Source organism: Danio aesculapii, chromosome 6 (genome assembly GCF_903798145.1).
Source record: "Danio aesculapii chromosome 6, fDanAes4.1, whole genome shotgun sequence".
Lineage (NCBI taxonomy): Eukaryota > Metazoa > Chordata > Actinopteri > Cypriniformes > Danionidae > Danio > Danio aesculapii.
In genome coordinates this window covers 19,746,233-19,758,422 of record NC_079440.1, presented here as the reverse complement: position 1 = coordinate 19,758,422, position 12,190 = coordinate 19,746,233, and the positions used below count along the sequence as shown (strand labels likewise).

At 40.9% G+C, this 12,190-nt stretch overlaps 1 protein-coding gene across 3 annotated transcripts in view; it reads left to right on the top strand.

Moving 5' to 3' along the window:
• Positions 1–12,190, top strand: part of tns1a (tensin 1a) — a 101,372-nt gene that overhangs the window by 24,274 nt on the left and 64,908 nt on the right. For all 3 annotated transcript variants that reach the window (XM_056459735.1, XM_056459736.1, XM_056459734.1), the window contains exon 3: positions 10,084–10,121. In XM_056459735.1, coding sequence (XP_056315710.1) covers positions 10,084–10,121 — 38 coding nt within the window. The remainder of the gene's footprint in view (positions 1–10,083; positions 10,122–12,190) is intronic.

Below are 12,190 nucleotides of genomic sequence, written 5' to 3'. Positions count from 1 at the left end.
GCTGTAGGTAGATCTTTCAGGGGTACAAGACAGCAGGCTTTAGTGAATCTGTCTACAGGAACTAATATGCAGGTGTTCTCAATAGAAGGAAGCAAGTCTGTTACAAAATGTACTCCTAGGTGTGACCAGGGACACCTAGAAATAGAAAGAGGAAGGAGCTTGCCAGATGGTAAATGACACTGGGTTTTAGCCATGGCATATTCCCAGCCTTACATACCTTCTGGTGTCTTCTGCCATGCCAGGCCACCGGAAGCATTTTTTGAGCAGTGAGAGAGCTTGATTGGTCTCAGGATGACCAGTGCCCATGCATGGATCAGAGTTTTCCTTTAACTATGTGAAACATAGGAATAAGTAGGTTGACACCCCGACAAAACAGGATCAGAGACATTGACATTCAAGACTTCTTCTTCTATTGCAATTTACTAGGACCGATGATTATTTTTGATGAAAGAATGGGTTTGGGCTTTTTGGAAAATCCTCTGGAGCAAGTAATCAAGAAAGGGCTTATGCCTTTGTGTTTTTGAATCCTGGTTGACAAGAGATGGTAATGTTGAATCCGGTGAAGAACAGAACCCACCTGGCTTGTCTTGGGTTAAGACGTTTTGCCTCGCGAAGATACTTGGGGTTTTGATGATCTGTGTAAACCACAAAGGAATGTTGTGCTCCATCTAGCCAGAGTCTCTATTTTTCTAGGGCCAGCTTGATCACCAGTAACTCACAATTTCCAATGTCATAATTATGCTCCACAGAGGAGAGTTTGCAGGAGAAGAAAGCACATGGATAGAGTTGTGGAGGGTTCCCCTGCTGCTGAGAAAAAACAGCTCCCACCGCGGAAGTTGAGGCATCTACCTCCACAATAAAGGCTCTCTGTATATCAGGGTGGACTAGGAGAGGACCTGAAGTGAAGGCTGTTAGGAGGGTGTCCGTGGCTGTGGAGGCTTCAAGTGTGCAGGACAGATTCTTGGGCTTGCCTTTGAGAGGATCTATCAGTTGAGAGGTGATAGAACTGTAGTGGAATATGAACCTTCTATAGACATTTGCAAAGGAATTGTAGGAGCCCTTTTATAGTTGTGGGTATGGGCCAGGTTCTTGCATATTCAACTTTCCCCTCGTCCATCTTGATACCTTGAGGGGTGATGTGAGAGCCAAAGAACTGGATCTGATGGAAAGTCTGATGGAAAGTGCACTTCTTATCTTTCAAATAGAGCTCATGCTCCCAGAGACACCTCAAAGACGTGCTGGCAATGTTCTGCCTCATTTCAGGGGTAAACCAGGTTGTCATCGATGTAGACTAGCACAAAACATGAAAGATACTCCCAGAGCATTCATTTATACCTGGAATAGAGAGGGGACGTTTACCAGTCCAGATATTCATAATAGGCTGTAGGTGTTACTAATCCTGTCTTCCATTCGCCCCTCTTACATATCCTGATGAGATTGTATGCACTCCAGAGATTCAGCTTTGTGAATATCCTGGATTCATGGATGGGACCAGGGGAAGAGGGTACCAGTTAGTTTTTGACTGTAATGTTGTTGATAGCTCAGTAATCAATGCACAGCCACAAGCCTCTGTCTCTTTTTTAGCACATCTTTTTTAACACAAAAAAGAAAATGGAAGCAACAGGGGAAATGGATGGATGAATCTACCCTTGACCCAGAGATTCTAGAATGGTGAGAAAATAGATTTTACCTCGTATTCATCAGGAAGAAGGTTGATAGCGCAGTTACATGGTCTGCCAGGCAGACATTTGAAGGCTTGTTTTGGGCAGAAGAAGTCACTGAAGTGGGAGTACTCCTTGGGGATGTTGACTGAAAGGCTCTTGGTGGAACTTTCTATGTGGTGATGATGATGTGGAATTCAAGGGGATCATTTGAGCCAGACACAGGGACTCAGAAAGGTCCAGGAAACATCCATTACCCCACTTTAAGACTTCACTAGATGACACCCTAAAGCAATCCCAGTGGAGAGTTGTATGGAGTTGTTTGATTCATAGTTTGACAGGCCAAATGAAGGCTGCTAGCATGCAGAAACAAAGAGCATAATCTTGAACAAAATTGTTTCCTTGTTTTAGGTGTTATAGTTTCTCACCCGCTGATGTGTCCAGAGAGATTCTGCCTATTGGATTGCTCGACCTGTTAATAAAGACAGAACAAAGGCAATCTTAGCTGATGGATTAAAAGCAGATGACCAATGCCACTGTCATCTCTTTGGGAGACATTTCAACTCATTATGGGGGAGAGAATAGCTGTCATCACTGCATCTGATGCCATCCCTGATGATCACTGGATATTCATCTACTGGCCCAATGGCCATCCCAGGAGGAGGCAATTCCCAGTAAACCATTTGCTTGGCAGCAATTTGATTCCCAGTTAGTCTAATTGTTTGCTTGATGGCTGTGAATGGACTCTTATTTTAGGGGGGAAGAAAACAGCTGTCATCTCAGTTTCAAGTGCTTGTTCTTCCTTGACGAATACTGACCAGACTGGGGCAGGCAATTCCCAGTAAATTGATTTCAGCGAGCTGATTTTTTTGCTCAGGAACAGCAATTTAGTTCCTCTAATAAAACCAGAGGGAAGCTTTGAGAGGCTGGTTCTCTTAGTAGATCATCTGGCAGCATGCAAAATTACATTTTTACATTTTAATTTACTCAAATAACACTTTTATCTAAAAGGGCTAACAAGTCAGGGATAAAAGAAGGGCTTAGGGCTTAGTCCCTTATAAGGGTTCACCACAGTGGAATGAACCACCAACTTATCCAGCATATGTTTTACACAGCAGATGTCTTTCCAACTGAAAACCAATACTGGGAAACCCATACACTCTTGCATTCACACACATATACTACGACCAATTTAGCTTATTTAATTCTCCTATACCGCATGTCTTTGGAAACCGGAGCACCCGAAGGAAACCCAAGCGAACACAGGGAGAATATGAAGTCAGGGTCAGCGATATAAGGTATCCCAATCTCTTTGTGGATTGCCACCCGGGAGATTATGCAAAACAGAGCCTCCGCAACACTCTTTGCTGAGATGTTATGAAGCGCTACTGTTTCCGGGTACCGAGTTGCATAATCCACCAGAACTAATGCAAAAAAAGCATTTCCAGATGGTTCTTTGGTACTAATAATTGGGTTGTATCTTCTTTAGTCTGAGCGTCCTGGTTCACTCAATACACCCTATCACTGATGATCGCAAAATATGGATAGGAGAGGGGCCAATCAGGCTTGAGGTTTTGCCCATCAATGACTTGCACTTGTTCAAAGGGGACACAGGACACATACAATGCACTCACTTTTTGTTGCGTTGTCCTCACCCCCCGCGGTGCCATAGCGTTGGCCCAGACCTTACCACTACACCCTTGGGCCCAGTGAGACTAACTGATTGAACCAGAGAGAGACCTGGCACTGTCTGGGGAGCAGCCAGGGGTCGAAACTCCACCCCTCTGCCCTGTAGTGCCCCCCTTCAGCGGGATATGCAGCAGATCCACCTCAGAGCACCACTCTCTGGGAGCTGGTGTGGGCGGTCTCTGCACTCTGCACAGAGAGAGAGAGAGAGAAAGAGGGGGAGAAGAGAGAGAGGCTATTTCGCAGACCCTGGCCCTCACCACCAGGTGATCCGCCGCCAGCAGGATGGCCATCTTCAGGTCGTTGGGCAGGTGACACTGGACCCACTCCGATATTTGGGAGGGGAGGTGGGTGATCCAACAGCTGGGCGATAGTCGGCCATCCTGCACTAGCAATCTGTGGCAGGTGTCATGAAGCTGCTAGCTTCTCTAAAAGATCCAGAAATACTTCCGGGTCGTCCTCCGACGGCATTTTCTGCAAGGTTCTGGGCAGGTAAGCGGCAGATATCTGAGCGGACCGGATCTCCTGGGCCAGCAGAATCTAGATTAGCTCTCGGTCCTCCCACTGGGCCTCCACGAGGACTTGGAATTGTTGTTCTAGATCTTGCCTCAGCTCCACTAGTGCACTATGTTGTTTTCTGTAAAGAACCACTTGGATGACTTCCGCACATGAACTGGTAGATGGAGTGGTTATTCTGGCAGCGAAGTTTCTTCTTCGTACCAGGTTTCGGCACCACTGTAGTAAAGTCCGTTCTTGTGGTGGGAAGAAGAAGACAGGGTCAGCAATATAAGGCAAGTAATCAATTTAATTTTAATAATCAGGACACAACAACACTGTTGTTGCGCTATGTATGTGTGCTCTCTCTTCTCCGGGCTTCTCCCTCTCTTCTCCTTCTCCTGGCCCAATCACCAGAGCAAACAGGTGTTATTCATTATTTCTGATTGGCCCACTGACTAGATGCCAGGCTCTGAGCACGCTCTCCCCCCTCATTGGGCGTACGATCTTGCTTAACTCCCCGCAGTGTCCTACAGGTTGTTTGTCAAGCCAGCCAGGAGTTTTTGTTTTTCCTATCTTATAAAACTGCTTTTCTAGGTGTAATCTGGGACTTGACTGTTGGGATGACGGTTTGACTTTTTTTCCTGAATGTGTTGTTCTTGGCAATATAAACAATGTAGCTTTCCAAACAGTTTGAAGCAGTTCCAAAGCCTGCTGGGTCTGATTGCAGGAGCAGCCAATATGATTGCTTTTGGTCTGTTCTGAATGATACCCATTCAATGGTGTCTCAGGACCAGTTCTCCCTGAGAGGAAACCCATTTAATGTGATCAAGGTGTCTCACCAATGCCTGCAAGCCCTAAATATGATGTCTCACGGTCAAGAGCTGGGCATTTCTTCTCAGTGGTAAACCCTGACAAATACTTACACATGCTGAATCTGGGGTGCCTGCAAGAACGGTTCTCTGTTGGGTACTATAAAGGTGTATGTAGTGGTGATATCAGCCATCAGCTCACCTCCGAGTCTCCTTGAGGAAAAAACTCAACTAGTATGTTGTTTCCCTTGTGGCACCAGAAGGTTGGGGCCTGATAATCACTTTAAAGTCCCTATGTGAAACATGTCTATTGTCTTCCAGGATCTTTCTGAAGCATCATTCGAGCCATTAGAGTTAGTCAGTGAAAAATACCTGACTCTCAAAATGACTTTTTACTTGTGGTAATGGTTGGAGATCTTCAGGCCTTGTCAGTATCTCTTTTCTTCCTAAAGTTTCAAGAAATACGGCTAGACGCATCATCCCGCAGACCTTTAATCATCCACCTTTCCAGTTGTCAGAAAAGGAAAAGCTGAATTTGCTTTGTCCTGTGAGGGCCCACACTGCCTATGTTTGCTGATCCTCACAGTGGCGTAAATGTGAGCATTTGTTCATTGCTTTTGGCCCAGCAAAGATCAAGGAGCAGTCCAGTGCTATGAAGGAGGTCATGTACTGGTGGCCCAAGACTGCTAAGCCATCAGTGGCTGAGGCAACTGCTCCTCGCCGAGGACGTCCTCCTGTGGCGTCTTCCAGCATTCCACAGGCAGCCCCCTCTCTATCAGGGCAACTGTGTTAAGCCTGTCACAGGAAGGTGATGTCACCACCTCAGGGCGCTGTTAAGTCCAGTAAACAGACCGCAAAGCGTACCTGAGATTGGCCACCCAGAGGTGAGAAGATCTGCTCTGTTCCCACTGGAGGGCAACCATCATTGCCCTCCAACCGAAACAAAGGACGCAATCAAGCTGGTCCCTCCAGCCAAGATGAAGGCCAGGTTCTACAGCACATACTTCATTTTGCCAAAAAAGAGTGGTGGGTTCGAGACCAATCCTGGATCTGCGCATCTTGAACCAGTATCTATACAAGATCCCATTTAGGATGCTCAAGCTGAAACACATAATCGCATGTGTCTGTTCCCAAGATTGGTTCGCAACTATAGACCTGTAGGATGCATATTTTCATGTCTCGATTTTGCCTCAACACCGGCCGTTTCTGCAGTTTGCGTTCAAGAGTTGAACATGGCAGCACAAAGACCTCTCCTTCAGCCTCTGCCTGTCTCCATGAGTCTTTACGAAGGTCATGGAGGGTGCTCTACTGCCACTCCAGCAGAAAGGCATCCGCATTCTTATTACCTCAACAATTGGCTAATCCTAGCTCAATCCTGGGGTTTATTTGGTAATACACAGGGATCTGGTGCAGGGACTCGTGCACCTGAGGCGGTTGGAGTTACAGGTCAACTGGGAAAAGAGCAGGTCAGGTGCCCCTGGGGCAAGTGTCCAAGCATGTCGTTGTAATGACAGATGTCTCCTCTGCAGGTTGAGGCACTGTGTACAATGAGCATGTGGCTGCGGGTCTGTAAATCGGACCCAAGCACCATTCGCCGGTTTCAACTGGTGCTAACTACGAAACTCTGGTCAAGATGGACAGCACAGTGTTGGTGGCGTACATCAACCGCCAGGACAGTGTCCACTCCTGCTGAATGTCTCAGCTTGCTCGCCATCTGCTCCTCTGGAGCAATACGTGGTACAACTCACTGCATGTCAGTTATATCCTGGGCGAGCTTAACTGCGCAGCTGATGCACTCTCACAATGGCTCACCTTCCCTGGAGATTGGCGGCTCCACCCTGATGTGGTCCAGCTGACATGGAAACGTTTCGGCGAGGCTCAGGTCAACCTGTTTGCCTCAGCCAAGACCACCCATTGTGGTTCTATTCCCTGACCTTGGCACAGATGCACTGGCCCACAGCTGGCCCTGGGACATGCACAAATATGCATTCCCCCCAGTAAGCCTACTCACATAGACATTGTGCAAGGTCAGGGAGGACGAGGAGCAGGTCTTGATCATTGCGCCTCTTTAGCCCAACCGGATCTGGTTCGCAAAACTCACCCTTTTGTGACAGCCCCTCCCTGGTAGATTCTTCTAAGGGAGGACCTTTTTTCTCAGGGACAGGGCACAATCTGGCACTCACGTCCTGCTCTCGACCGGAGAGCATGCGATATGGAAGACTTAGGTGACCTGTGGTGGTTGACACCATCCCCAGACTAGACCCTACAAGGCAGGCCTACGAATCAATCTATTCATTGATTTGCTCAATCTTCCTCGACCTCTTCTCGCACCCTCTTGGGAACTCTACATAGTCCTTTCCTGAGTGCGGAGACATCCATTTGAACCACTTATGTATTGACAGATTTTTTTATTTTATTTTTAATTAATTGAACAACTTATAAATTCTGCTATACTTACCTCCATATGAGTAGTATACTTTGCATGGTTCTCCTCTTTTCTTATAGCTCAGGTCTTTTCACAACATTATATGTTGACTTTCATGACACTTGGGACATCTGCATGCTGAGACTGTAAACTCCATACATTCATACTGTCTATGTTCATTGCTGTTACTTAAGACCCTGTTATAGTTCAAAATAAATTCTTTATTGTTCTTCATTTAAGGGCAAAAATAAATTAAACAAGGCTGATGGTATACTGTTTTCAAACATTATGACACAGTTTTAAATGTGTCACGCTGCTTGAGTGTACTGCTAAATACAACAATAATGGTGTCTGAGAGAGAAAGTTTCATAAACATGTGGCAAAGAGCCGCAGCACATCAAACTGCTTTATATTTGCCATGGACAGACACAGACAAAAAGATTGTGCTTCTTGTCTGGTGTGTGACCTCCAAATTATTCCATGTACAGGTGCGGATACATGTTTACCAGTCGTTTATTCACGTTGCAGATGCTAGTGTTGTTGTGCTGGATGTTTTTCTCCTGTCTGGCTCTAAACTGTGCACATACGAAGCATGTCAAAAAAAGGTGGAGTTCCAGGACACAATTAGTCATGACAGACCTATGGTAAAGGGGTTTAGGAGCCATAACGAACGTCCCCAAAAAGTTCACACTCATGAGCTGTTTCGAACTGACAAAACAAACAAAAAGAACTTCATTTTGGCCAGATTTTGTTTGAAATTATGTCATGTCAGTTCTTTTTTCAATTTTAATTGAAGTATACCAGGGCCTTTACAATAACCTGAGCTCAGTGTGTATGTTGATTAGTCCTTAGACCAGTGAGAGGGGTCTGGATGCAGACCTGGTGCAGTGCAATCTGAGGTGCAGCCAATGCTTTTTAATGCGCTCATCTAACCCCACCCATAACCCTACCCGTCACAGTGACGTCACTCACTCCATTGAGTGCATTGTGTCTGACATTGCATTGCTGAGTGATGCAATCTCAGCTTGCATCATAAAGGCTGCATCCAGATACTATTGAGACCAGTGCGTTTCCCTTGATTTGTCCATAATTACAGTCCTGATGTTTTGTCTTTAGCAACTTTTCTCCTGTTTATTCTGAACTTATTATGCACTTGTACTCTGCATCCAAATTCAGATGAACAGTTTATTTCAGTCTTCCTGCATCAGTAATATTTTTCTTGCTTAACAGCTTGACATCACACAATCTGTAAAGTTAATCTTTCTTATCTAGAGACTTCTTTTATCTTCTTTTCTTTCCTCTTTACCCTAAATGTCATTTATAAGTATAATGATTTGAGACTGTTGGTTCAGGATGTTTACTGAGAATTTATCCCTTGCAAAAATATCACATTCTGGCAAACCCCTGTGCCGAACAAATCTATTTTTTATATGTGAATGAGCATTGGGAACAGTTTGCAGCAAATTTGCGGCAGACAGATGTGGCAAGTCTGTGGTGAACATGAATGCAATACAGGTGCTTCTACTTTTTGGTGCATATTTAAGGATTATATGTATATAGCCAAACCTTCAGTAATCATAACAAAAATACATTTACTAATACAAATCTCAGCATGAAATCAGATACTTCTAAATACTTCTAAAATTATTTGAAAATATTAACATTTAGAAGACAAATCAGTCTTAAATGTTGTCAATGCTATCATTAAATTAACCATTAATACTATAAATTCATTCATTTACTTGTTTTCTCTTCACATATCTACTAAGCATGACTACTCCCCTACAGGTATGAGTTCACTTCTTTGTTGAAATCTGCATCTTTCATTTTCAGATGATCTGAAAATGAATTGAAAAAGAGAGTGAAACGAAACTGTATTATGGGGTGACAGAACATTAAGCATGTGTTATTCATTTCATTGCTCAGACTTTATTAATTTTAACTTAAATGCTGTTGATGTCTTGCCATACAGATCACATGATTCTAAAAGTCCCTCCATGAGTTTGTGATTGGTGAAGCCTGGGCCTTCATGCTGGAACCTCTCAAGAGTTGTTACAAGCCATGTTTTTAAGACTGCCAATGACTTCAGTATCAGGGGCAGGCTTCATTCTCTTTCAGGATCAACTGGTAAATAAATGAGTTTCTAAACAATCTATATATTTATATACAGCTGATACAGAATTTGAGCATGGAATTTCATCTAATCACATCTAACATCATCAACGGGTTGCATATTTACAGACACTGAAAGGAAAACTTTGCTGCTTCTTCAAAGCAAATGTAAAAAATAGGAGAAAAGTGTTACAGATTAAATATGGCACCAAGTGGTATAACAGGTAGATAAGATAGATAGACAGACAGACAGACAGAGAGGCAGTACTTCTTAACCTATTTTCACTTTTGATTTAAAAATATCATTACATGATTCATGTAGATCTGAAGAACTGTGACATTAGTAGTACTTCAGTCTTATTGATTAACATTATGACATAAATTTCATGCTATTTTCATAATTTTGTCATTTATATATTGTATTATGAAGTAAAAGTGCTTTCCCTCACTGAAAGAATCTCACTGCTTTTATGTTGCTGCAAATTTGCCGCAAATTACCCATAAGTTAGCTGCAAATAAATGTTTTTGCAAGGGACTTGCTATTTTCACTGTCAATAGTGTTAGAGTCTAAATATTAGTAGGTACTGTTTGGACCAAACATACATTGCAAATGCATCTTTTTTTGCAGTAAGTACAGTAATGTTATTCACAAAATAAGTGTAAATTGAAGAAATATTATATTTGTAGTCAAGGCAAATAGTGGGCAGAGGTAGGAACATTAGCCATGGCTATTTGCACCTGGCTTTTAAAATACATATATCAATTTATATTTATAAAGCACATTTGAAATGTGGATTTGTACAGTAAGAGTAAATCATTGTATGATGAACTTTGAAGTCAGCAATTTAATGACAACATTTAATCAATTTTCTCCCCTTTCCTTTTTCTGCAGTGTGCAAGTTGTCCTGCCATAAGAAATGTGAGGTAAAGGTAAATATTGGGAATGTTTTTATATTTTTACTGATGCTTTTAATTTAATTACCTTCTCTTTGATGACCTTTTCTAACATGTTAGAAGGGTTAATACTACTTTTTCAGGGATAACTCTACAAGTAAAGTGTTAAACAAAAAGATATCAAGATATCACAACTAGGTGCTTGGCAGCAGCCAGCCATCCCTTCAGAATCTGAACAGCATGTTCCTCATAAGTTGTAAAACAATCTAGGTGAATTTATACTCCGTGATACTCAATAAAAGTGTGAGACAAGCCTGCAATTTACTTTATTTGTCGCAAATAAGCAAAAATTTACTCCATGGTTAAGGTTTGTGTCAATACATTCTGCTGTTGCTATAAATGGCAAAAGTGACAATTGACAATTTTCTATTTATTTTGGTATAGTTCATTTACACAAAAACTGGTGTTTTGGGTACTTTTATATGCAATGAAAATTATATCGCTATTGTCTTGCATAAACTTCAGTTGCATCATGCACATATATACTGCATATTAGTCTGTATATTTTTTAAATATATCTAATATATAATTTACATATTAAATCAAATATATTTTTGGTGCTTAAAATAAAACAATGAAATAATTAATTAATTTGAAAGTCTATGCATCCACAATTTGCAGACTTCAACATCTACTGACATTAGTGCACTAGTTTACTGTCTTTAGTTCACTAGTTGAGTTAACTAAGTTAGCAGCATAACAAAAACAACACTGTGCTGCACACCACAAACACTTTGGATTGTTTATGGAAATTATTTTTGGCCACAGTATCCTTTACTGTTTATATCTAGAGCTAAAGTGCTTTTTTCAAAGACTTTCCACTCCAAGTCTCTCATTGCTTCTCTCCCTGATTTAAGACGTAAAGCAACACCAGAGCTGCAGGTGATGTGGGTATTTTAACAACTCTGGCAGAAACACTGTAAGCAGCAAAACAGATTGATACTATTTCCAAAATACAGCTTAAAATGCAGTCAGGTGCAATAATTTTTTTCTCATGCAATTGAACCTTTTTCTAATTGTTTCAATAAACCAGATTTGCAGTGTTTTTCATCTATATTAGAGAGTATTGCATTTACTCTGAATGTAACAGAATTTCATAATGTAAAATATAGATTAACAAAATGAAATAAAAACATATATACATAAGCATATATATATTAGCGCTGGTAAAATAATAATCACACTAAATCACATCCAAAATAAAAGTTTGTTTTGACTTAAAATGTGTGTGTATTGTGTATATTTATTATGTATACATAAATACACACATACGTGCATACATTTGAGAACATGTTTATTTATATTTAGATACAAAATATAAATACATATGATATAAAGTATGTATAAATTTAAATATCTATGTGACAACATAGCATAACGTTTCTTTTTTTGTACAGCAAACTTTTATTATGTATGCTTTTAATTGTGATTACTCTTTGCCCAGCACTAATATATATTGCTGTAGTTTTTATAGAAGAATTGTTGGAGTAAAGTTGAATAACACAAAAATATGAACATTACATTTGATCCCTAGATTGTTTTAATAATGCCACATTATAAAATCTTATGTTTTGCTACCTACCAGAGAGAAGACCTTTTTCCCTCTACAGTTACATTGCATGTTTAAAAGCTAGCTACCTGTAATTGTACAACTAGCTAGTGTTAATTAGTTTGTTATATGGCAACATGACAGTGGATATTAAAGTGCCTCTTTAATATTAAAGTGTGAATTTAAAGTAATATATTTCCTGTATCTTTAATTTTTAAGTATTTCAAGTAGTGCATGAACGCTTATGTTTAAAAAAAATATATATTATTTTATTTTTTTTGATGAATTAATATGCAAATAAACATACTAAACATAATTGTAATATAAATAAAAAAATGCTGATAAATAATAACAACAGGAAGGTTTGCTTTAATGATCAGACATTATATTTATTCACAATAAAAGAAAAATAAATTATTCCATGCAGAGAGATGCTAATTATGACAGTTTAAGCTTGTATGAGAAGAAAAATACTAATTCTACCCCTTTATAACTC